The sequence below is a fragment of the Trichechus manatus genome, unplaced genomic scaffold (genome assembly GCF_000243295.1).
Source record: "Trichechus manatus latirostris isolate Lorelei unplaced genomic scaffold, TriManLat1.0 scaffold00362, whole genome shotgun sequence".
Classification (NCBI taxonomy): domain Eukaryota; kingdom Metazoa; phylum Chordata; class Mammalia; order Sirenia; family Trichechidae; genus Trichechus; species Trichechus manatus.
Window position 1 is genome coordinate 344,163 of NW_004444298.1, and position 27,352 is coordinate 371,514.

The window sequence follows — 27,352 nt, forward strand, 5'->3', positions numbered from 1 at the left end:
TGGACGCCCTTTTAGGTCAGTGATGAAACCCCTCCTGAAGTTAACCGTTCAGCCGGGGACTGGACAGCCTCATAAAACTACAAACAGGACTAATGAGGCACAGCAGACCGTGGACAAGGACTAGAAGACAGGAGGGGACAGAAAAGCTGGTGGTAAGGAACTCAAGGTTGAGAAGGGACAGTGTTGACATGTCATGGGGTTGTTAACCATTGTCATAGGGCAATTTGTGTACTAACTGTTTAATGAGAAACTATTTGTTCTGCAAACCTTCAGGTAAGGTACCAAAAAAAAGAATTATCTATGTGAGATCAAATTGACAACAGCAACTCAAAAGGTCTGATGGGAACCCTAGGAGACAGTGAATTGAAGATAATGGTGATGATGAAATAATTTGGAAAAGGATAATGAGAATAGCAGCACAGCTGGACGAATGTAACCGATTTCACTGAATTGTACGTGTAGAAATGTTTGTAATGGTGTAACTTTGGCTGTGTATGTTTTCACCAAAAAAAAAGTCCTCAAGGTCGAAAAGGGAGAGTGTTGACACATCGTGGGGTTCTTAACCAATATCATAAAATAATAGGTGTACTGACTGTTTAATGAGAAACTATTTGTACTGTAAACCTTCATCTAAAGTACAATAAAAAAAATTTTTTAAAAATTGAATATACCATGAACTGCCAAAAGAACAAACAAACATGTCTTGGAAGAAGTACAGCCAGAATCCTCCTTGGAAGCAAAGATTGAGAGACTTCATCGCACATAGTTTGGACATGTTATCAGGAGGATCAGTCCCTGGAGAAGGACATCATTCTTGGTTGAGTAGAGAGTCAGCAAAAACCAGGAAGACCCTCAGTGAGATGGATTGACACAGTGGCTGCAGCAATGGGCTCAATAATAACAATGATCATGAGGATGGTGCAAGACTGGGCAGTGTTTTGTTCTGCTGTTGTTATGGTCACTATGAGTTTGAAGTGACTCAATAGCACCTAACAACAACAACAACCACTGCATAGATGATGACACAGAGTTGAGCCTGTTTGTATGATTGTGATTCACACAAGTTTGTATAACCAGAAATGACTGGTTTAGGATAGGAACTTAGCTCTTTTGACCCTAATTCTAGTGGACATTTATTCTATTATTTCACTCTGTTAGTCTAAGAGGTCATTAAAATTAATTTACCCTTTAGAAAGAACAATTGCTGGGGCCATTTTGGTATTCCTAGAAAATGCCTGGATATTACTTACTTAAAAGGTGTGTTACCAGTGATATCAGGTTTGGAAATATTTCTAAGATTTGTTTAGTCTAGTTCACAATTATTAGGACTAGGATAATTGTAATACAAAATTCATGTGGGAATATCCAGGAATTACACTTTAAATTTTCTGTTCTAATGTTCATATGCGTGAATAGAAACTCACAGTTATTCAGGAAAAAAAGAGAAAAAAAAACAAAAACAAATTAGAGTAGTAAGCTTAATTCTAAGAAATTTAAAATAAATTTTAAAGTGTCTTTTATTAAAATAGTGTTTTATTTGGAGAAACAGATATTTCAAGAGTCATATGGGGATCTTTCCTTAGCCATATGAGGAAAAGATGAAATTGGATTGCTTTCTTACTCCACACATCAAAACATTTTCTGAAAATAAAGTTTAAAATTTAGATTTTGTGAATATATGGAAACATAGCAAAAACAAGAGAAATTAAATTAAAATGACAAAAGAAAAAATGAGAAAAAAAACACCACTTCTATCACATAGAGTTGAGTAGAAAATGACAATTAGTCCTACAGAAAAATGGACCTGAGATACGATTAAAGAGTCCACATTAAAGGAATACAAGTTGCTCCAAAAGGTATGAAGAGTAGTTCAATTAGACTCATAATAATAGAAGCACAAATGAAAACTGCACTTAGACATCATTTCTCATCTATCAGAATAACACATAATATTTAGTCAATTAATATTTGATAATTATGTTTCCTATTGATACATATACTTGTTAACTATGGGAGAGTATGGGAATGTTCAGGAGACTGGGGAAGGTGGCTTTGAAATATAAATTGTTTCTTATAAAATGTCCCTAATGATACTGTAAATTTCCTTTAGGTTTTCTAGTACAGCTGAGAAACGTAGTTAATTTTAATTGTTTATTTTTTGTCCTCTAGAGAATGGAGCAACAGATAGTCTCTAGGGTTCATGACCCAAGGTTGTAACTACATGTGTAACATTGCATATACATCACTCCCATCCAAGTTTCCCAGAGGCAGGAGAAGACTTCCCTTTGCCATTTATAGGGTTGTTTTAAAATGCTAAAGACATAATGATATTAACTTCAGTGTAGGGTAGCTAGGAAACAGCTTGAAGGGGGAAAATGTAGCCTTTAGATGTAAAGAGTTCTTGAGGAATATTGAGCGGTTGCAAAAGGTACTTACCTGAACATGCAAGGAACAGGATGTGCACACTCTACACAGAGCTTTGCATAGAGGACCTGGCTCATCAGTAACACTGCCCTGGATGACAGATACCTGGGGTAGGGAATAGATGTGCCCTAAGAGTTTTGGGAATGTGTATTTTCTTACTTTTGTAGATTTTTGGAGTAGCTGTCAAGGTAGAATACACAAATATTTAAGCAGAATGGAATAATCAGTGATTGGACAGAAACTTTAGTAAAAACAAAATTATCAATCAATCTATCTATTTATGTATCTGTCTGTCTGTCTGTCTTTCAAGCTTTAATTAAGATTTTAAAGCATACAGCAGGGAACACATGTGTCTCCTGAGATCAAAACAATAATAAAATGAGAGGCGATTATATGGAATATTTTAGCTCTCTTACTTCCCGGACTAAATGAGAGAATAAATTTCTCATCAATTTAACATCCACATTTGGGGGAAAAAAAAAAAAAGCCATGGAATTAAAAACATACATTTGATTAAAATTAAGTTTTAAATGCCTTAGGTAAATACAATATGGTGCTAAGGGGAAAAAATACATATTATGATTAAAATGACTATTTGTGTCATGCTTTGCCTTTTGGGATTGTCTTTAGCACTCAGATTTATACAGGAAATGGATAGGACCATTGAGAGTCTCGGTCTTGTACATGACCTGAAATCCTTATTTCCGGGCAATCTGAAAATGATTTGTTGGGTTTCAAAATAAGAGATAAACTTATCAGAAATCGTAGAGAAAGAGCTTCCCAATATGTTGGGATCTGAGAGGTGTTGGGCACCAGTGTTGGAAATACAATGATTCCTTTGTATTACTGTTTTCTCATGAAATGACTTAATTGTGCACTACTATTCCATGTTTTTATCTTCATCACACAGTACAGGGACAGAATGAGTATCCTAGGTGTGTTGAAGGAAGAGAAGTGAGTTGGAGATACTTTGGGAGAGGGAATTCCTAAGTCAAGGAGTCTAGTTATTCCTAGTGTGAAGACATGTCTAAAATCCATCTCCTGTGTTTCATCTGGTTGCTGTCCTCAAGTATATCGCTGTGGCACATAACAATGTTAGTGGAATATTTCCCATATTTAGAGTCTCCAGTTTGCTCACAAATAAGTGATCATTAACAAAGGAAATATATTAGTAGATAGACTTATAAAATGGACCAGTGTTTGAGGTAGAGAAATGGATACATAGCTCGGGTTTATAGACTGGTCTTTATCTGTATGTTACTGGGAAAGTCAGGGCTTCTTCTGATTTCTATCATGCCTCTTCTGGAATAAGGATGTAGACTAGATTATTTTTATCATCTGTTCTGATTTTTTTCATTCCTGGAGCAATGAGAAAGAATTAGAACTTAAAAAAAAAAAAAAAAAAATTATTGCCATTGAGTTGATTCTGACTCATAGGGACCCTATTGGACAGAGTAGAACTGCCCCGTTGGGTTTCCAAGGCTGTAAATCTTTACAGAACAGTGTCATAGCTTTCTCCTGCAGAGTGGCTAGTTGGTTCAAACCGCCTAACATTTGGATAGCAGTGGAGCACTTTTAATCACTGAGTCACTAGGGCTCCTGATTGGAATTTAGGATTTCCTAATCTGATGAACATATATACATATATGAACAATATATATATATTGTTGTCAAGTCAACTTTGAATCATGGAGACCCCATGTGTGTAAAACTGTGCTCCATAAGGTTTTCAATGGCTGATTTTTCTGAAGTAGATCACCAGTCTTTTATTCAAAGGTACCACTGGGTGAACTGGAACCTCTAAATTTTTGGATAGTTAGGCAAGGGCCTTAAGCATTGGCACCACCCAGGCTGTTAAAAAAATAATTAAGATTTATTTTGATATCAGGTTTACTGTGTCAGAAAAAAAAATTAACACACTATGTGGAATTAACAATAAAAATACAAATGGGAAGTGTTAAGGCCGTCCATTCTTTATGTCCATAGTATGTGCATGTAATGTGTCAGATAATAAAATAGACATTTATGATTTTTGTTATTGACTGTGGAGCTGAAATAATCTGTCACTTCATCAGGCTAGGCTTGTCTTTTATGAACTTAAAATATTCAAGGAGAACTGAAAGTGTTATGGGAGGATATGACTTAAAATTGCTGCACAACCCCACAAGGTCTGGTGGCTTAGTGGTTAAGAGCTTGACTGCTAACCAAAAGGTTGGCAGTTGGAATCCACCAGTCACTCCTTGGAAACCCTATAGGGCAGTTCAACTCTGTCCTCTCTAGGGTCCCTATGGGTCGAAATTGACTGGATGGCAATGAGTTTTTATACAATCCCTATATCTCATTTTTATATATTTGTAAATACTAAAAATTAGAGTTGAAAACTTAAACAAAATTCTGTTTAATGGTTTTATTGCCTTTTCTTAAGAAAATTTAAAAAAATAGTTATCATGTTTTAAAGTTTTCCAGCTTTAGCATTTCTTGATTAAAAAACACGTAAATCCTGAAAGATATCTTTTCCAGTCTCAGCAAACGATGGTTGACTAAGCTTCCTAAAGCCTTACTATGTTTAATTTTTTTTTTTTTTTTAATTTCCAGAACTGACCTTCAGATTTCCACAGACAGCAGCCATGTTACTGTCAGAGAGAAATAAAAGTGGGGCCACGTTTACTCTTTTGGGCTTCTCAGATTATCCACAGCTGCAGATTCCCCTCTTCTTGGTATTTCTGGCCATCTACAGTGTCACTGTTGTAGGGAATCTTGGGATGATTGTAATCATCAAAATTAACCCCAAACTGCACACCCCCATGTACTTTTTCCTCAGCCACCTCTCCTTTGTGGATTTCTGCTATTCTTCCATCATTGCTCCCAAGATGCTGGTGAACCTAGTTGTAGAAGACAGAACCATTTCATTTTTAGAATGTGTAATGCAATACTTTCTCTTTTGTACCTTTGCGGTCACTGAATCCTTTTTATTAGCTGTAATGGCCTATGACCGCTTTGTGGCAATTTGCAACCCTCTGCTCTACACAGTTGCCATGTCCCAGAGACTACGTGCTGTACTGGTGGTTGGATCATATGCATGGGGAGTAGGGTGTTCCTTGATACTCACATGCTCTGCTTTGAAATTATCTTTTCATGGTTCCAACACAATCAATCACTTCTTCTGTGAGTTCTCCTCACTTCTCTCTCTTTCTTGCTCTGATACTTCTCTCAGCCAGTTGCTGCTTTTCATCTTTGCTACTTTTAACGTGGTGAGTACATTACTCATCATTCTCACATCTTATATATTCATCGTTGTCTCCATCTTGAAAATGCATTCAGCCAGTGGTCGTCATAAGGCATTCTCTACCTGTGCATCTCATTTGACCGCCATCACCATCTTCCATGGCACCATCCTCTTCCTCTACTGTGTGCCCAACTCCAAAAACTCCAGGCACACTATCAAAGTAGCCTCTGTGTTTTACACAGTGGTGATTCCCATGTTGAATCCCTTGATCTACAGTCTGAGGAATAAGGATGTCAAGAGTACAGTCGGCAAGATAATGGACACTAAAATCTTCTCTCATTCAGCATGTGATTTTAGTAGAATTTGTCCCTAATTTGTAAATGAACTGTGTTCAAAAAATGCAGTTTTAAAAGATACTTTAAAATTAATAGTTAATCTTGCATAATGGTAACCATATGGATGTTGGCTCAAAGAGACTAAACTTGGCTTTGTCTCTTCATTCCAGGAAAAGATCAGCAATCTCTCTCATCTTTAGTTTTAAATCTATGAAACTGTGATAACATGAACAGGTTGATAATCCAATAATGAAGAACAAAAGATAATATAGACATCATGTGGGGCACCTTGCATAATCTGAATAAACATTAATTCCATCCTTCTTTCTTATAAGATACTTGGAACATAGTAGGTTCTCAACAAACACTAGTTTTTTGGTTACATATGCACAAATGAGAGTAAAGATAAGAAATAGGACTTGCCTTCAAGAAATGCGTAATTTGATGGTGTTGCTGGGGCAATAAAGAAAGGAGTTATTGTAAAAGGCTGACTATAATAAATATCTTAAAAATTTTGAGTCAATGAATATTTCAAATCCATTTAAGGACATTAGAAATATGTCTTCATAAAAGAGATATTATTTGAAGTTGGCCTAGAGAATTGCCAGGATTTTAGGAGACACATTTCAGTGAAGAAGACATTTTATTCAGGAAAACCTAGAATGAACAAACTTAAGGAAATGAGAATTTAATATTGAGTCAACCAATATTTATTGACTGAATACTGTATAAAGTGTGTGTATGCTTGCGTGTGTGTGTGTTTGTGTGGTATCTTATATTCAGGTTATTTTGGCATGACTGAAAAGTTGAATAAATATTGTCTATATCCTGAACGTGTTTTCAAAAGAGCTCCAATGTGACAAAAATGATAAGTTTGACAGGCTGTACCAGAGGCTAAGAAATGAATCTCAGAAACCAGTATATGCAAACATTAGGGGCATTGAGTGCCTGCCCTATCTGTGTTTTATGCTATAATTTTGCCCACCCAGCTGTCACAAATGTTATATATCATTTATTTATTTATTTATTTTTGGAACATGGGCATAATTACTGAATCCTTCTCAACAGAACTCTCAATTTGACCAATCCTTGAATGTAGCTTACCCATGAGAATTATTTTGGCTACCAGAGGTGGCAAAAATGACATTGAAGCAAGTTCCAAAACCGAGAGATTTGAGGCTTTTGCAAACACTCTTGGAACTCTGTGAAGCTGCTATATGAACAAACATAGACTAGAATATTGGCTGATGAGAGAAAAATAACACAGTTGCCCACTCCTTCCATTATACTACCTGAAATTTAGCCCACCGCCAGACTTGAGAAGGAGACCCTCTTAGGTCAGCTGACCTGCCAGTTGATCTCATAGACCTAAATAACATGAGCCGAGATCAACCAAGCATAGACCAGATCACAGAACTACCCACCTGACTTATAGAATAGTGAGCAGTAATTAACGATTGCTGTTATAATAAATACATTTTTGAGTGTTTTTTTGTGTGTGTGTGTAGTCATTAGAGTCACTCAATTTCTCAGTTTCTGGGAAGGTTACCAAAAAGATTTTCCCAAGGCTTATTATATGATAATTTAGGATACTGGGTATTCTTCCATTCAGAGGCTCCTTGTTTAAAACAATGCAATTAAAAAGTTTAGAAATATTAAAGTATTATGATTTCATTGTCTATTGCTAATACAATATTTTATAAAATTGCAATATATTGTGTGCTTTAGATTGATTTTCATCAAGAGCTTGGAGATTGACATTGACATTATTCAGTTCATGGATTTTGATCATGACATGAATCCCATTCAATATTTTAAATTTAAATCCACCTTTAAACTCATCCCCATCTCTTTAAATCTAAGACAAATACATAAACAAGATAACTTTCTTGTGCGTGTTTTGCATATATGATATAAGGAATCACTGCCAATTGTTTTTTTCCTCATTGTTTTAGAATTTTGCTATCACTAGACTCTTTCTCAGGAGACACACATTCAGTAACAATAGTTTGGGGTTGTACTTTGAAAAAATAAATGAATAAATGAATATTGTCAACACTACTAGACGTCAGAGTTCAATATCCTGGTTGAATTATGTCACCCCAAAATAAGTGTCAACTTGGTCAGTCTATGATTCCCAGTATTGTGTGGTTATCCTCCATTTTGTGATTGATATAATTTTTCTATATGTTGTAACTCTTAATCTCTGCCAGTGGTTAATGAGGCCAGATTGGATTATGTTGAAGAGGGTTATGGTGGGATATAATACCCTCACTCAGGTCACATCCCTGATCAAATGTAAAGGGAGTTTCCCTGGGATGTGGCCTACACCACCTTTTATCTTACAAGAGACAAAAGGAAAGGGAAGCTAGCAGAGAATGGGGAATATCATACCAACAAGAAAGCAACTCCGGGAGCAAAGCACATCCTTTGGACCCGAGATTCCTGCGTTGAGAAGTTCCTAGAACAAGGGGAAGATTGATGACAAGGACCTTCCTCCAGAACTAACAGACAGAAAGCCTTCTCCTGAAGCTGATGCCCTGAATTTGAACTTGTAGCCTACTAGACTGTGAGAGAATAAATTTATCATAGTTAAAGCCATCCATTTATGATATTTCTGTTACAGCAGCACTAGATGACTAAGACATTCAATATATCATCATATGGGTTAAAAAAATATGTCTAATACCAATCTTTTCCATGGAAGAAATATGCAGAAACAAGGACAAAGCCATTTTCTTCCTAGGATGCATTATGCAGTTCTATTTGTTTTGTAATTATGCAATCGCTAAGGTCATCCTGCTGGACATGATGTCCTATGACTGCTTTGAGGCCATCTGCAACACACTGGTGTACACGGTCATCACGTCCCAGAAACTCTGTGAGGAGCTGGTGTCTGGCTGATACCTGTGAGGAGCAGTGTGTTCTCTGATTCACATGTGTTTAGTTCTTGAGATCCCGTCCTAGATCCCAAATGTGATTAAACACTACTTCTGCAATCAACCCCTTTTCTTATCACTTGCTTGATCTGATGTCTCTGTGAATGAACTGGTGCTGTACATTGTGGTCACCGTCAAAGAGATCATCACCATACTAGCCATCCTTACCTCCTGCTTGTTTATTCTCATCACTGTCCTGAGAATGTGCTCTGCAAAGGGAAGGCGTAAAGCCTTTTCCACGTGTGCCTCTCACCTCACAGCCATCATTGTCTTCCATGGAACAATACTTTTCATTCATTTCAGGCCCTGCCGTGGCAGCAGGCTGGACAATGACAAGGAGGACATGCTGTACTACAGTGTAGTGATAGACATGCTGAAGCCCCTGACTACAGCCTCAGAAACAAATATGTGAAAAAAGCTCTCAGAAAAATGGTAGAATTCAGCTTACTTTCTGAGGAAACATTTTCTTCCCTGGACTTAGGGTTTCACAATGGACCTTTAAGGAGAGGTTGGAATTTGGATGGAAATGGATGAAATGGAAAAGAGAGAAGGATGTAGGGTATCATGCATGCTTTTTTGTTGTCTACTCACCTTTTAGGCTTATCTTAAAATTTCCAGTATCCTACAGAGCCTAATTCAAATGCATCTACTATTGTCCACTTTTGTCCAATTGCTGAGTGTTTTGATTGGGTTTGTGGGATTTTATTAATCCTTAATTGTTTTGGTTTGTGGTATTTCTAACAAAATGCACATAAAGACACTTGATTTTCCAACACCATTAATTTTCCTAATAATTTTTAATGAATTTACTTCATTTTTCTTCCAGGGAATGATTTACATCTGCCTCATACACAATTTTTTTTTTATTTGGAGAGAGTACAAATGAATAAAAATATCTCTAATGTTTCCCATAATGCACCATGGTAAAGGTACCCCAAAGTCCCTGCCCCAGTCATTTTATACTCCAGGGGCTATGTGATTCACTGTGAGAGGCACAGTTCTAGATTTGCCAGCCTGGTCACTGAAGGAAGAGATACAGTTAGACATCTGGGCGACTTTCTGGAATTGTATATACTTTTTTTATTATTATTTTACTGATTTTTTGGTGAAAATTTACACAACAGGTTAGGTTCCTGTTTTACAATTTTCACACTAACTCTTCAGTGACATTAGGTACATTTATCACAATGTGTCAACATTCTCTTTAATTGTGTTCTGATTGTTCCATTTCCAGTACTCTAGTTTCCCTTCCCCCTTATCTTCTCAGTTTTGCTTTTGAATAATTGTTGACCTTTTGGGCTCATACTGACAGTTTTCAGTAGACCACTGATCTTATAGGTAATATCCTTTATTTTGTGTGACGCTCTGCTGTTTAGCTAAAAGTTGATCTCAGGGGATAGATTTAGTTCTAGGTTTAAAGAGTGTCTCAGGGCGACAGCCTCAGAGAGTCCTCTGTCTTCTACTGTTCCATTTTGTCTGGCTTTGCTGTTTTTGTTTTTGTTTGTTTGTTTTTTTTAACACAAATTTTAGTTCTGCTACACATTTTTCTCCCATTCTACCCCATCTACTGTGACCCGGTTAGAACGGTCAGTGGTCTTAGCCTGGCACCATCTAGCTCTTCTGGTCTCAGGGTAGATGAGGTTGTGGCTATTGTAGATTTGTGTCTTCTCTGCTCTTTTGGTTACCTTCTTACTGATTTTGCTGTTGGCCGGTAGAGACCTATAGTTGTGTCTTAGATGTCCACTCACAAGCTTTTAAGACCCCAGACACTACTCACTTCTCTAGGATTCAGATAATTATTTTTGTGAATTGTACTACGCCAATTGACTGATTTGTCCCATAAGATTATGGTCCTAAAACTTCAAACCCAGAAAACCAATGTTGGAAGCTGTCTGGTTATGTATGAGGAGTGTCTGTGTTTGTGTCTTCAATGAATATATGTGCCTAAACCCACATATTTGTATTTATACATACCTGTAGGTACTTATATCTGTTCTCTCCTATATACAAACTTGTACCTACACATGTACCCATTTGCCTATATCCATCCCTACGTGCTCAGACACTCATTTTTACTTTGGTTGTGCTGTGCTCACTATCTCCACGTTCACTGCCACTTTTCCCATCATCAAAAATAACTAGTCTCTATAAACCAAAAATTTTTCCACCATCCCCCTCTTTGGTAACCACCAGTGAACATTGGTCTCTCTATATTTATCTATTCTTTTCATCCATAAAAGAAGGATCATTCAATATTTGTGCTTGTATACTGGACTTATTTCACTTAACATTATGTCCTTCAAGTCCATCCATGTTATAATATGTTCTGTGGAATCATCATTGTTCCCTGGAGAAGGACATCATCCTTGGTAAAGTAAAGGTCAGCGAAAAAGAGGAAAACCTTCATGAGATGGATTGATCCAGTGGCTGCAACAGTAGGCTCAAACATAACAACTATTGTGAGGATGGCACAGGACCAGGCAGTGTTTTGTTCTGTTGTCCATGAGGTTGCTATGAGTTGGAACTGATTTGACGCTACTCCACTGTAGATATGTACCACAATTTGCTTATTCACTCATCTGTTACAGGAAACCTGGGTTGTTTCCATTTATTTGGTTTTGTGAATAAAGCAGCAATGAACAAAGGTGCTAATAGTCTGTTCAAGTCATTATTTTTAGGTCTCTATGACATACACCAGAGAAGCCCTGGAGCACAGTGGTTAAGCATTCAGCCGCTAACCAAAAGTTGTAACACACTAGCCGCTCCATGGGAGAAAGATGTGGCAGTCTGCTTCTGTAAAGATGTGCAGTTTTGGAATCTCTATGCGGCAGTTCTACCCTCTTCTATACGTCACTACGGGTAAGAATTGACTTGGCAACCATGGGATGGGTTTGATAGGAGGATATATACCTAGGAGTGTGATTGCTGGATCATAGTGTTTTTATATTTCTAGTTTTTTGAGAAAGCACCATACCATTTTCCATTGTGGTTTTACCATTTGAAGTCCCACCAGCATTGGCAAGGGTCCAATCTCCCCACATCCTGTTCATATGTTTGCCCATTTTGTAACTGGGTTGTTAGTATTTTTGTTGTTGAGTTGGTGCAATATCTTTAGGTTTTAGAGATTAGACCCTTAGAAGATAAAACATTTTCAGAGATGTTTTCTGTCTGTAGGCTGTCTATTTACTCTTTCAATAAAGTTTTTTGATGAGCATGTTTTTAATTTTTATGAGGTTCCATTTATCTGTTTTGCCTTCTTCTATTCATGCATTTGTTGTAATGTTTGTTATCCTATTTTTTAGAAAAGGTTAGGTCCCATAATTTTCTTCCTATGTTGTCATCCAGGAATTTTATGGTTTTAAGTTTAACATTTAGATATTTGACCCATTTTAAGTTAGTTTTTGTGTCTGGTGTGAGTATGAGTTCTGTTTCATTTTTTCTGTAGTTTGATACCCAGTTTAGCCTGTACCATTTATTAAAGAGACTGTTTCTGCCCCACTGAATGAACTTTGAACCCTTGTCAAAAATCAGTTGCCCATAGATGGCTGGCTTTAATTCTGAGTTCTTAATTATATTCCACTGGTCTACGTGTTTATCACTGAACCAATACCAGGCTTTTTTCTTCTTTTTTTTTTTTTTTTGTAGTGGCTGTATAGGATATTTTGATACTGGGGAGTGTGAGGCCTCCTGCTTTGTTCTTTTCAATAATGGTACGACTATTCAGGGTTTCTTTCCTTTCCGTATGAAGTTGGTTACTAGTTATTCCATTTCAGTAAAGAATGTTGTTGGGATATGTATCCTGATTGTGTTGTATCTGTAGCTCAGTTTAGGTAGAATTGACATTTTCACTGTATTAAGTCTTCCAATCCATGAGCATAGGATGTCTTTCCATTATTGTAGATCTTTTTAGTCTCTTGTATTAGTGTTTTATAATTTTCATTGTATAAGTTTTTTATGTCCCTGGTTAGGTTAATTCCTAGGTATTTTACCCAGTTAGGGGCTATTGTAAACGGTATTGTTTTCTTGATTTCTTTTTTGGAGTAGTGTTTGTTGGTGTAAAGGAACCCAACTTATTTCTTTGTGTTGCTCTTGTACCCTGCAGCATTGCTAAATTCCTCCATTAGTTTCATCAGTTTTCTTGTGGAATCTTTAGGGTCTTCATGTACAGGGTCATGTCATTTGCAAATAGAGATAGTTTTACATCTTCCTTTCCAATTTGGATACTTTTTATTTCTCTTTCTTGTTCTATTGCCCTGGCTAGGGCTTCCAGTAGAATATTAAATAAGAGTGATGATAATGGACATCCTTGTCTTGTTTCCATTCTCACAGGAAAAGTTCTTAGTCTTACTCCATTGAGTAAAATGATGAATGCTGGTTTTGTACATATGCTTTTAATTTGTTGAGAAATTTCCATTCTATTCCTATTCTGAAGAGAGTTTTTGTCAGAAAAACGTGTTGAATTTTATCAAATGCCTATTTTTAATCAATTGATATTATCATACGGTTCTTTTCTTTTTTTTTTTATTTATGTGGTGGATTACACTAATTGATTTTCTTACGCTGAACCACCCTTGTAATCCTGGTATGAATCCCAGTTGATCATGGTGTATGATTTATTTGATGTGTTGCTGAAGTCAGTTGGCTAGGGTTTGTTGAAAAATTTTGCATCTATGTTAATAAGGGATATTGGTCTGTAATTTTCTTTCTTTCTTCCCTTTTTTTTTTTTTTTTTTTTTTGGTGATTTCTTTGCCTGGTTTAGGTTTCAGGGATATGCTGGTTTCATAGAAAGTTTGGTAGTGTCGCTTCTTCTTCTAGTCTTATATGTTTTGGAAGAGATAAAGTAGGATTTGTTTCAACTCATCTCTGAAGGTTTGGTAGTATTCCCCAGTGCAGTCATCTGGTCATGGGCTTTTTTTTTTTTTGGCAATTTTTGATGACATCTTCTAGGTCTTCTTTTGTAATAAGTCTGTTTAAATTTTCTAACTCTTTGTGTTGGTTTGGGTAGGTTGTGTTTTTTCTAGGAATTAGCCTATTTCTTCTGAGTTTTCAAATTTGTTGGAGTATAAATTTTCATAGTAGTCAATTATGATCTTCTTTATCACTGTTGGATCAGTTGTAACATCATCAATTTCATTTGGTTATTTGCCTGATCTTCACTATTTCCTTTTTTTCTGATAGGTTTTGGTTTCTTTTGCTCTTCCTTCATTATTTGTTCAAGTTGTTGGTTTAAGTTAATGATTTTGGGTCTTTCTTCTCTTTTAATGTAAGCATTTATTGCTATAAATTTCCCTCTGAATACTTCTTTAGCTGTGTCCCACTGGTTTTGGTATGTTGTGTTTTCAATTTCATTTGATTCTAGGAATTTTTTAATTTCACTTTTGATTTCTTCTGTGACCCAATAGGTTTTTAAATAATGTATCATTTAGCTTCCATGTATTTATTTTTTTATGTTTTTCTCTGTTATTGATTTCTAGCTTCATACTGTTATGCTCAGAGAAGATGCTTTGTATGATTTCGATCTTTTTAAATTTGTTGAGAGTTGTTTTGTGTCCTAGTGTATAATCTATTCTGGAAAATGATTCATATGTGCTGAAGAAGAATGTGTATTGTTCTGATGCTAGATGGAGTGTTCTATGTATGTCAGTTAGGTTCACTTGGCTTAAGATTTTATTTCAGTTCTCAATGTCTTAAGTGATCTTTTTTGATGTTCTGTCTATAATTGAAAGTGGTGTGTTGAAGTCCCCTACTATTGATGTGGAGTTGACCATTTCACTTTCATACTAGTCAGTATTTCTTTCATATATGTTGGTGCATTGCTGTTAGGTGCATAAATATTTATAATTGTTATGTCTTCTTTCTGGATTGACCCTTTTATTATTCTGTAATGCATTTTTTATCTCTTGTAAAATATTTTATTTAAAGTCTATTTTATCTAATATCATTATGGCCATCCAAAATCATTTTTGTTTACAGTTTGCATGGAATATTTTTCTTCATATCTTTATCTTTATCTCTGTGTCCTTATGTCTAAGGTGTGTTTCTCGTAGAGAGCAAAAAGCTGAACCACGTTGTTGGATTTTTTAATTCTTCTGCCTCTCTCTGCTTTTTACATGGAGGGTTTAGACCATTTACATTTAAGATTATTACTGAAACTAAAGGGTCCATCTCACTCAATTTGCTATTTGTTTTTTGAGTGTTATATCTTCTTTATTTTTTTTACTTCTCATTTTTCTGTTTTGTTTTATTTGGACTGCTTTCTATAATAAGCCTTTATGTTAACCTTCTTCATTTTTAATGAATGTTTCTTCTTGGTGATTTCTTTGAGGCTACCACATATGTTACATTACACAACTTGCAATTGCTAAAACATTTAACATATGAACAACAGTTAACATACAATCTTAACATAATGAGTCTGTTCCTGATATACTCCTTCTCCTATTTCCATTAGTGTGTCTCCATCAACAATATATAACCTATATTCAATAAGTTTACTCTGTAGTTATTTCTTACAAACTTGATGTTGTATTGTTTGCAGGATTTAATTTTTGAGTTTATTACCTGAAAATGTCATATACTTGGTCCTTATGATTGCCCGTGTTGTTGCATTTTTTAGAGATCTCTCTCTCTCTCGTGTTTTTTAATTTATTTTTTCCAATGTATAGAGACAAGTATTTGCTCAATGCTCTTGCCTTTATATTTGGAGTACTCCCTTGAGTAATACTTACAGAGCCGGTCTTATTGTAGTTGTTGTTAGGTGTTGTCATGTAGGTTCCAATTCAGAGTAACCCTATGTACAGCAGAATGAAACATTGCATGATCCTCCACCGTGTTCAAAATCGTTGCTATGTTTGAGCCCATTGTTTCAGCCATTGGGTCAATAGGGTCTTCCTCTTTTTCACTGACCCTCTACTAAGCATGATGTCCTTCTCCAGGTTGTGGTCCCTCTTGATAACGTGTCCAAAGAACTTGAAACAAACTATTCAGTCATCCTATCTTCTTGGGAGCATTCTGGCTGTGCTTCTTCCAAGATAGATGTGTTTGTTCTTCTGGCAGTCCATGGTACATTCAGTACTCTTCGCCAACACCATAATTCAAAGGCATCAATTCTTATTTAATCCTCTTTATTCATGGTCCAGCTTTCAGATGCATATGAGGCAATTGAAAATACTATGGCTTGAGTCAGTCACACCTTAGTCCTCAAAGTGGCATATTTGCTTTTTAACACTTTAAAGAGGACTTTTGCAGCAGATTTGCCCAATGCAATAGTATATTCGATTTCTTGACTGCTGCTTCCATGTCTGTTGACTGTGGATCCAAGTCAAATGAAATTCTTGACAACCTCAGTATTTTCTCCATTTATCATGACGTTGCTTATTGGTCTAGTTGTGAGGGTTTTTTTTTTTTTAATTGTACTTTAGGTGAAGGTTTACAGAGCAAACAAGTTTCTCATTAAACAATTAAGACACATATTATTTAAAAATATGGAACACTTCAAAAATTTGTGTGTCATCCTTGCTCAGGGGTCATGTTGATCTTCTCTGTATCATTCCAATTTTACTATATGTGCTGCCGAAGTGAGCAACAGTTGTAGGATTTTTCTTTTCTTTATGTGGAAGTGCAATCCATACTGAAGACTATAATCTTTGTTCTTCATCATTAAGTGATGCAAGTACTCTTCACTTTCAGCAAGCAATGTTATGTCACCTGAATATCGCAGGTTGTTAATGAGTCTTCCTCCAATCATCATGCTGTGTTCTTCCTCATATAGTCAACTTCTTGGATTATTTGCTCAGCATACAGATTAAATAAGTATGGTTGAAGGTTACAAACCTAACACCTACCTTTCCTGATATTAAAATACCAAATATCCCCTTGTTCTCTTCCAACAATAGCCTCTTTGTCTGTGTACAAGTTCCGCATGAGCACAATTAACTGTTCTGGAATTCCCATTCTTTGCGATGTTATCTACAATTTGTTACGATCCACATAGTTGAGTACCTTTGCATAGTCAGTAAAACACACGTAAACATCTTTCTGGTATTCTCTGCTTTCAGCCATCTGACATGAGCAATGATATCTCTGTTCCACGTCCTCTTCTGAATCTGGCTTGGATTTCTGGCAATTCCCTGCTGATGCACTGCCACAACTGCCTTTGAATGATCTTCAGCAAAATTTTACTTGTGTGTGATATTAATTATATTGTTTGATAATTTACGCATTTGGTTGGATCACCTTTCTTTGGAATAGGCATAAATATGGATCTCTTCCAGTCTGTTGTCCAGGTAGCTGTCTTCTAAATTTCTTGGCCTAGATAAGTGAGCACTTCCAGTGCTGCATCTGTTTGTTGAAACATCTCAGTTGGTATTCTGTCAATTCCTGGAGCCTTATTTTTCACCCTTGTCTACAGTGCAGCTTGGACCTCTTCCTTCTGTACCATACGTTTTAGATTATATGCTACCTTCTGAAATAATTGAACATTGTCCAATTGTTTTTGGTATAGTGACTCTGTGTATTCCTTCTGTCTTCTTTTGATGCTTCCTGGGTCATTTAATATTTTCTTCACAGAATCCTTCAATACTGCAACTCAAAGCTTGATTTTTTTTCTTCCTTTCCTTTCAGTTTGAGAACTGCTGAGTGTGTTCTTCCTTTTTAGTTTTCTATCTCCAGATCTTTGCACATTTCATTACAATACTTTACTTTGCCCTCTCAAGTCATCCTTTGAAATCTTCTGTTCAATTCTTTTACTTCATCATTTCTTCTTTCCACTTTAGCCACTCCACATTCAAGGGGAAGTATCAGTGTCTCTTCTGACATCCTATTGGGTCTTTTCTTTCTTTTTAATGCCTTCTTGCCTTCTTCATGTGTAATGTCCTTGATGTCATTCCACAACTCTTCTGGTCTTTGGTCATTACTGTTCAATGAGTCAAAACTATTCTTGAGATAGTCTTTAAATTCAGGTGGGATATACTCAAGATTGTATTTTGGCACTCGTGGACCTGTTCTAATTTTCTTCAGTTTCATCCTGAACTTGCATATGAGCAGTTGATGGTCTATTCCATAGTTGGCCCTTGGCCTTGTTCTGACAGTAATATCAAGCTTTTCCATTGTCTCTTTCCACAGATATAGTCAATTTGATTCCTGTGTATTCCATCTGGCGAGGTCCACGTGTATAGTCACCATTTACGTTGTTAAAAAAAGGTATTTGCAGTGAAGAAGTCATTGGTCTTGCAAAAGTCTATTGCATGATCTCTGGTGTCATTTCTGTCACCAAGGCCTTATTTTCCAACTACCAATTCTTCTTCTTTGTTTCCAGCTTTCACGTTCCAATCACTAGTAATTATGAATGCATCTTGATTGCATGTTTGATCAGTTTCAGACCGCAAAAGTTGATAAACATCTTCAATTTCTTCATCTTTGTACTTAATGGTTAGTGTGTAAATTTGAAAATAGTCATATTAACTGATCTTCTTTGTAGAAGTATGAATAATATCCTATCACTGATAACATTGTACTTTAGGATAGATCTTGAAATGTCGTTTTTGACGATGAACGTGATGCCATTCCTCTTCATTTTGTTATTCCTGGTATAGTAGACCATATGATTGTCTTATTCAAAATGGCCAATATCAGTACATTTCAGCTCACTAATGCCTAGGATATTGATCTTTATGCGTTCCATTCCATTTTTGACAATTTCCAATTTTCATAGGTTCATGTTTTGTACATTCCATGTTTCAATTATTAATGGATGTTTGTGGCAATTCCTTCTCATTTTGATTTATGCCATATCAGCAAATGAAGGTCCCAAAAGCTTGATTCCATCCTTGTCATTGAGGTCAACTCTACTTTGGGGAGGCAGCTCTTCCCCAGTTGTATTTTGAGTGCCTTCCAACCTGAGGGGCTCATCTTCAAGCACTGTATCAGACAATGTTCTGCTGCTATTCATAAGGTTTCCACTGGCCAATTTTTTCAGAAGTAGACTGCCAGGTCCTTCTTCCTAGTTTGTCTTTGTCTGGAAGCTCTGCTAAAAATTGTGGACCATGCTGGTATTTGAAATACCAATGGCAGAGCTTGGAGTATCACAGCAACATATAAGCCACCACAGTACAAGTTGACAGATGCATGGTTTGTCAAGTTCCTTATTTTGTTCCTCTGTTTCTTTCCTGATTTCTGCTAGTTTGCTTTCTGAGTGCATTTTGCTTTGTTTAAACGTATTTAGAACCATAGTCTGAAAAGCATCGTATTTTTTGTATTAGTTTGACTCTATAGGAGAAATTTCTTCTTCATATTTTGCCTTTAACTGGTCCTTTTTTCCTCATAATTGTGTGTGTTTCTTTTTTATGAACTTGTGCCATTTTATTATCTTTTTTATTTATTTATTTTTATATTCTTGTTTTTGAGCTAAAATTATCTGATTGGACAACTGGTGGCATCTTAACATATCACTTAATTCTGTTTCATTTGAGGATGCATGTAAAGGGATCTGTTTAAATTGTCACCCTCAGAGTCTATAAATTTTATCAGTGTGTTCGTTTCTCTCTCAATTAGATCTTGGGAATAAATTTATTGAGTAGATGATGTCAAGGCATCATAAAAAACTCTTTATGATTTGTTAATGCATATGAAATTGAATGAATTGCCTTTAAAGTTATTTCTTTTGTGTGTCACTGGTGGTTTTCAAACATGTGGAGGAAGCATTGAGTGTCTTTTGGGAGACACATGTGGATATGTCTCGAGTTGCAATATCGAAGGATTTTACGAAGAAAATATTAAACAACACAGGAAGCATCAAAAGAAAATGGAAGGAACACATAAAGTTACTGTACCAAAAAGAAACGGACGACGTTCAATCGTTTCAGGAGATAGCATATGATCAAGAACTGTTGGTACTGAAGGAACAATTCCCAGCTGCACTATAGACATTGACAAAAAACAAAGCTTCAGGAATTGACAGAATACTAACTGAGATGTTTCAGCGAAAGGATACAGCACTGAAAGTGTTCACTTATCTATGTCAAGAAGTTTGGAAGACAGCTACCTGGTCAACCGCCTGGAAGAGATCCATATTTATGCCTATTCCCCAAAAAGGTGATCCTTTGAACACTATCATTAATATCACACGCAAGTAAAATTTTGCTGAAGATCATTCAAAAGCAGCTGAAGCAGTATATTAACAAGGAACTGCCAGAAATTCAAGCTGAGCTCAGAAGAGGATATGGAACAAAGGATATCACTGCTGATGTCAGATGGATTCTGGCTGAAAGCAGAGAATACCAGAAAGATGTTTATGTGTGTTTTATTGACTATGGGAAGGCATTCAACTGTGTGGATCATAACCAATTACGGATAGCATTGTCAAGAATGTGTATCCCAGAACAATTAATTGTGCTCATGAGGTAACCGTACATAGATCAAGGGGTAGTAGTTGGAACAGAACAAGGGGATACTGCATGGTTCAAAGTCAAGAAAGGTGTGTGTCAGGGTTGTATCCTCTCACCATACTAATTTAATCAGCATGCTGAGCAAATAATCCTAGAAACTGGAATATATGAACAAGAACACTGCATCAGGATTTGAGGAAGACTCATTAGCAATCTATGTTATGCAGATGACACAACCTTGCTTGCTGAAAGTGAAGAGGAAATTAAGCACTTACAGAAGAAGATCAAAGACTACAGCCTTCAGTATGGATTACACATCAACACAAAGAAAACAAAAATCCTCATAACTAACCAATAAGTAACATCATGATAAACAGAGAAATTATTGCAGTTGGCAAGGATTTCATTTTACTTAGGTCCACAATCAAGGCCCATGGAAGCAGCAGAGAAGAAATCAAAGGACCTATTACATTTATCAAATCTGTTTCAAAAGAACTCTTTAAAGTGTTGAAAAACAAATATGTTACTTTAAAAACTAACTTGTGCCTGACCCAATCCATAGTGGTTTCAATAGCCTGATATGCTTTTGAGAGCTGAGCAATTAATAAGGAAGACAGGAGAAGAACTGACACCTTTGAATTATGGTGTTCTGAAGAATATTGAATATTCTATGGACTGCCAAAGGAATGAACAAATCTGTCTTGGAAGAAGTACAGCCAGAATGCTACTTATAAGCGAGGATGGCAAGACTTCATCTCACAGACTTTGGACATGTTATCAGAAGGGACCAGTCCCTGGAGAAGGACATCATGCTTAGTAAAGCAGAGGGTCAGCAAAAAAGAAGAATACCCTCAACGAAATAGAGTCACACAGTGGCTGTAACAATGGGCTTAAACATAATAAGGACCAGAGGATGGCATAGGACCAGGCTGTGTTTCCTTCTGTTGTATGTAAGGTCGCTCTGAGTCAGAACAGACTGGATGGCACCTAACAACAACAACATGAACGAGCAAGCTTCCACTTGAAACAGTCAGCTTACACTGAGAAGGAGAGAGGAAAAGGATCATTAAACCACTGCTTATATGATGACACAGAGGTTCAAGGACTTTGAGATTCACGCAAGTTCATGTAACCAGAAATGACTGGTTTCTGACAGAAATTTAGCTCTTTGACCCCAATTTCAGTGCACTTTCATTCTGTTATTTTACTCTGTCAGTCTAAGAGGTCATGAAAAATGAATTTACCCTTCAGAAAGAACAATAGCTGTGGTCACTTCAACATCCCTAGATTATGCCTGAATATTATTTATTCAAAGGATGCATTAGCAGTATTATCAAGTCTGGAAATCATTCTAAGATGTATTTAGTCTAACTTACATTTATTTTGACTAGGATGAATGTAATACAAAATTCATCTGGGAATATCAAGGAATCAAACTTTAAAATTTCTGCTCTGATGTTCCTATGAACGAATAAACAATCACAGAAATTCAGGGGGAAAAAAAGACTAAAAAAGTAAAATAAACCAAATTAAAGTCAGAAGGCTAATTCTACCAACCAAAAAAAAAAAAAAAAAAAGTTATAGTACATCTGTTATTAAAATGGAGCCCTGGTGGCCCAGTGGATAAGAGTTCGACTGTTAACCAAAAGGTCAGCATTTCAAACTCACCAGCCACTTCTTGGAAGCCCTGTGGGGCAATTCTACTCTGTCCTATATAGTCACTGTGAGCTGGAATTGACTTGACAGCAACAAGTTTTTTTTTTTTTTTTTTGGTTTATTATTAAAATAATGTTATACTGGGACAAAGAGATGCTCAAGAGCCATATGAGCATCTTCCCCTAACCATATGAGGAAAAGATAAAATTGGATTTCTTTCTCACGCCACCCATCAAAACAGATTCTGAAAACAAAGTTTAAAATTTGGATTACATGAATATACAAAAACTTCATAGGAAAAACAAAGAAAATAAATTGACAAAGGAAAAATTGAGGAAACAATCTCCATTTATATCACATAAAGTGGAGGAGAAAACAACAATTAGTCTTATAGAAAAAATGGACATAAGATATGATTAAAGAGTACAAATTAAAGGAATACAAACAGCTCTAAAATGTTTGAAGTGTTGTACAATCAGGCTCATATTAATAGAAGCACAAATGAAAACTGTATTTAGGTATCGTTTCTCACTTATAAGAATGGATACATAATAATCTGTTAATTTTTTTTGATGATTATGACTCCTTTAGACACATATACTTGATAACTATTGGAGAGTATGGGAGTGTTCAGGAGACTAGGCAAAATGAATTTAAAATATAAAGCGTTTCCTATAAAATGTTCCTAATGATACTGTAATTTTCCTCCAGGCTTTCCAGTACAGCTGAGAAAGGTAGTTAATATTGATTGCTTATTTTTTTGTCCTCTAGAGAATGGAGCAACAGATAGTCTCTAGGGTTCATGTTCCAAGGTTGTGACTACAGATACAAGATGCAAGTACTTGACTCCCAATCAAGTTTCCCAGAGACAGAAGAGGCCTTCTCTTTGCCATTAGCAGGTTAGTTTTTCAAGATTTTAAAGACATAATGATATTAACTTAGGTTATCTAGGAAACAATTTGAAAGGGGGAAAACATATTTTTTAGAAGTAGAGAGTTCTTGAGGAACGTTGGGCCAGAGCAAAAGTTACATATCTGAACATACAAGGAACAGGACGTGCACCCTTTATGCAGAGCTTTGCATAGAGGATCTGGCCCCTCAATAATAAAGCCCTGGATGACGGCAACCTGGGGTGGGGGAATAGAGGAGCCCTGAAGATTTGGGAATGTGTATTTTCTTACTTTTGTAAGTTTTTGGAGCAGTTGTCAAGGTAGAATAGACAAGTATTTAAGCAGAATAGAGTAATCAGAGATTGGATAGAATCTTTAGCAAAAAAAAAAAAAAAAAAAAAAAAAAACTATGTCTATCTTTCCAGCTTTAACTAAGATTACAAAGCATAAAGCAGGGAACTCATGTGTCCCCCGAGATCAAAAGAAAAATAAAATAGGATAAAATTACAAGGAGGAAATTTTAGCTATCCTATTTCCTTGATTGAATGAAAATACATTTATCATCAATTTAATATCAACATTTGGGAAAGAAAAGAGCCATTACATTAAAGATATATATTTGATTAAAATTAAGCTTTAAATGCCTTAGTTAAATGAAATATATTGTTAAGAAAAAAAAAGTGATAATTGGAGTGACTGGTTGTGTGATGGGATTGCCATGTAGGAACAGGATAGGGCCACTGAGGGTTTCAGTCTAGCACAAGACCTGACAACTTTATTTCTGGGCCATCTGAAAATGATTTGTTAGGTTTTAGAATCAAAGATAAACTTACCACAAATCATAGACAGAGAAGGAGTTTCCAATTATGTTGGAATCTGAGAGGTACTGGGCACCAGTTCTATAAATACAATGATTTCTTCATATTACCGTCTTCTCATGAAATGACTTAATTGTGCACTACTACTCCATGTTTTTAATTCTTATACACATGTAATACAAGGACAGAATGAGTATCCTAGGTGTGTTGAAGGAAGAGAAATGAATGTGAGAAACTGTGGGAAAGGAAATTTCTAAGTCAAAGAGTATTTAGTTATTACTCTGTGGAAACATCTCTAAATCCCATTCTCCCGTGTTTCATCTGGATCCGGCTCCACTCTCTACTGTATCTCTATGGCATATAACAGTATCATTGGAATATTTCCCAAAGTTTTAAAGTCTCTAGTTTGCTCAAAATTAAAGCAGGTGATCATTAACAAAGGAAACATATTAGTACATAGACTTATAAGATGGACCATTGTATGAGTGGGGACATGGATATATGGCTGGGAATCATTTTGTCTGCCTGTCACTGTGAAAGTCAGATTTCTTCTGATTTCTGTTATGCCACCTTTAGAATAAGAATATAGACTGGATTATATTTATCATCTGCACTTGTCTTTTTATTCCTCAAGCAATAAGGGAGAATTGGAATTCAGGACTCCTAGATTTGAAGAACAAAAAAACATTGTCGATAAGTCAATATGGAATCATGGCAATCCCATGAGTGTAAGAGTAGAACAGTGCTCCATAAATTTTTCAATGTCTGATTTTTCAGAAGTAGATCACCAGCCCTTTATTCAATGGTGCCTCTGGGTGGACAAGAACCTTCAAATTTTGGGTTTCCAGCCAAGGGCATTAACCAATGGCACCACACAGGCTGTTAAAAAGTAATTAAGATTTATTTCGATATCAGATTTACTGTATCAGAAAGAAAAACATAGATTAAAGTATTACGTGGAATTAACAATAAAAATACAAATGGAAAGTGTTAAGGCTGTCCATTTTTTAGGTGTACAGTGTGTACGTGTTATGATCCAATTAAATGATATAATTTAGATTTTTCTTACTTTTGTTATTGACTGTGGGGCTGACATAATCTAGCATTAGGCTAGGCTTGTCTTCTATGAACTGATAACATTCAAGGTGCACTGAAAATGTTATGTGAGAATTTAATTTAAAATTACCATACAATCCTTAAATTCTTTAAGAAAATTTTGAAAAGTGGTAATCATGTTTTAAAATTTTTAGAAATTTACCATATTTTAGTTAATAAAAACAGAGAGAGATTCTGAAAGAGATATGTTTTCCAATCTTGGCAAGGGGTAGTTGACCAAGCTTCCTATAGCTTCACTATCTTTATTTTTTTTTTATTTTTTATTTTTTTTACCTTCTAGGACTGACTTTCAGATTTCAACAAATAGAAGCCACGTTACTGTCAGAGAGAAATAAAAGTGGAGACACGTTCGCTCTTTTGGGCTTCTCAGATTACCCAGAAATGCAGGTTCCCCTCTTCTTGGTATTTCTGTCCATATATAGTGTCACTGCTGTAGGGAATCTCGGGATGATTGTAATCATCAAAATTAACCTCAAACTGCACACCCCCATGTACTTTTTCCTCAGCCACGTCTCGTTTGTGGATTTCTGCTATTCCTCTATTGTTGCTCCCAAGATGCTGGTGGACCTAGTTGCAGAAGACAGAACCATTTCATTTTTAGGATGTGTGGTGCAATTCTTTCTATTTTGTAGCTTTGTGGTGACTGAATCCTACTTATTAGCTGTAATGACCTATGACCGCTTTGTGGCCATTTGCAACCCTCTGCTCTATACAGTTGCCATGTCCCAGAGACTGTGTTATGCTGGTGGTGGGATCATATGCATGGGGAGTAGGGTGTTCCTTGGTAATCAGATACTCTCCTTTCCAATTATCTTCTCATGGTTTCAACACAATCACTTCTTCTGCGAGTTCTCCTCACTTCTGTCTCTTTCTTGCTCTGATACTTCTCTCAGCCAGTTGCTGCTTTTCAGCTTTGCCACTTTTAATGAGGTGAGTACATTACTCATCATTCTCACTTCATATGTTTTTATTGTTGTCACCATCTTGAAAATACACTAAGCTAGGGGTCGTCGTAAGGCGTTCTCTACCTGTGCATCTCATCTGACCGCCATCACCATCTTCCATGGCACCATCCTCTTCGTCTACTGTGTGCCCAACTCCATAAATTCCAGGAACACCATCAAAGTAGCCTCTGTGTTTTACACAGCAGTGATCCCCATGTTGAATCCCTTGATCTACAGTTTGAGGAATAAGGATGTCAAGAATACAGTCAGCAAGATAAAGGACATTAACTTCTTTTTCGCTAAGCATATTATTTTAGTAGAATTTGTCCCTAAACTAGTGTCCAAAAAGATTGTTTTTAAAGATATCTTTAAAAATTGTAGCTAATATTGCACAGTAGTAAAGATGTGAATTTTGGTTCAAAGAGGTTAAACTAGACTGTCTCTTCATTTCAGGAAAAGACCGGCAATCTCTCTTATCTTCAGTTTTAAATCTATGAAACTGTGATACCATGAGCTAGCTCATAATCTGATAGTGAAGACCAAAAGATAATATAGACATAATTTGGGGCACCTTGCATAATCTGAATAAACATTAATTCCATCTCTGTTTCTTATAAGATTCCTGGAGTATAGTAAGTTCTCAATAAACATGTTTTTGCTTACTTATATATACACAAATGGAAGTAAAGATAAGACATAGACCAGCCTTCAAGGAATGCATAATCTTGTTGTGATGCTGGGGCAGTAAAGAAAGTGACTATTGCATAAGGCCAACTATAATAATTATCCTAGACGGCTTCGGGCAAGGAATAATTAGAATTAATTTAGGGACATTAGAAATACGTCTTCCTAAAAGAACTATCATTTTGAAGTTGGCATGGAAAATGGGCAGGATTTTAGGAGGCATATTTAACTGACGAGGGCATTTTATTCAGGAGAGACTAGAATGAACAAACTCAAAGAAATGGGAATGTAATATTGAGTTCCCCAATTTTAAAATGTGTGTGTGTGTGTCTGTGTGTGCAGTTGTGTGTGTGTGTGTGGTATCCTATACACGTGAATACAAAGTTGAACAAATCTGGTGTATAACCTGAAACTGTTTACAAAAGAGCTCCAGCGTGACTGAATGATGAACTTGATAGGTTGTACCAGAAGCTTAGAAAAGGATCTCAGAAAACAAGTATATACAAAAAATAAGGACAACTGGTAACTGTCCTATCTGTGTTTCTTGCTATTGTTTTGCCCACCCAGTCATCACATATGTTATATATACTTTATTAATTTTTGTTTTTATATATATTTTTGGAACATGGGCACAACTACTGAATCCTTCTCAACAGGACTACCATCAACCACAAAAAATTCAAGAAAAATTATTTGAATTTGCCAAGGTGTTGCACAGTAATTGCCACATAAACATATTCCAAATAAATTGGGCAGGCTGTCATTTGCAACTAGACCTATATAATTTAGCAAATTCAAACTATGAGGTCTACCTTATTAACTCAATTTTGCTTGACTAACTTGTACATCTTTCTCTTTTCTCTACTCAATATATCTAGATTAAATTCCAGATCAAACAACAATATAATGGGAGAAATAGTTTGTCAGGTGTTCCA

General features: G+C 36.0%; 1 protein-coding gene, 1 non-coding gene and 1 pseudogene across 2 annotated transcripts; 2 read left to right on the forward strand and 1 right to left on the reverse strand.

Moving 5' to 3' along the window:
• The first annotated feature begins 5,034 nt into the window (after nt 1–5,034).
• On the forward strand, nt 5,035–6,023 carry LOC101352340 (olfactory receptor 5D18). Its single transcript, XM_004390960.1, has one exon. It carries the CDS (start codon nt 5,052–5,054, stop codon nt 6,021–6,023), a length of 972 nt encoding a protein of 323 aa, XP_004391017.1. The 5' UTR covers nt 5,035–5,051.
• A 10,380-nt stretch (nt 6,024–16,403) lies between these two features.
• On the reverse strand, nt 16,404–16,510 carry LOC111819321 (U6 spliceosomal RNA). The gene has a single exon (XR_002823019.1). It is a non-coding gene; the product is annotated as a U6 spliceosomal RNA (small nuclear RNA).
• Nucleotides 16,511–22,797: 6,287 nt separating this feature from the next.
• Nucleotides 22,798–26,118, forward strand: LOC101352601 (olfactory receptor 5D18-like; annotated as a pseudogene).
• Nucleotides 26,119–27,352: the final 1,234 nt, after the last annotated feature.

What these genes read in the sequence shown, in the direction of transcription:
- LOC101352340 (XM_004390960.1), top strand. Translation starts at nt 5,052, where the DNA reads ATGTTACTGTCAGAGAGAAATAAAAGTGGGGCCACGTTTACTCTTTTG.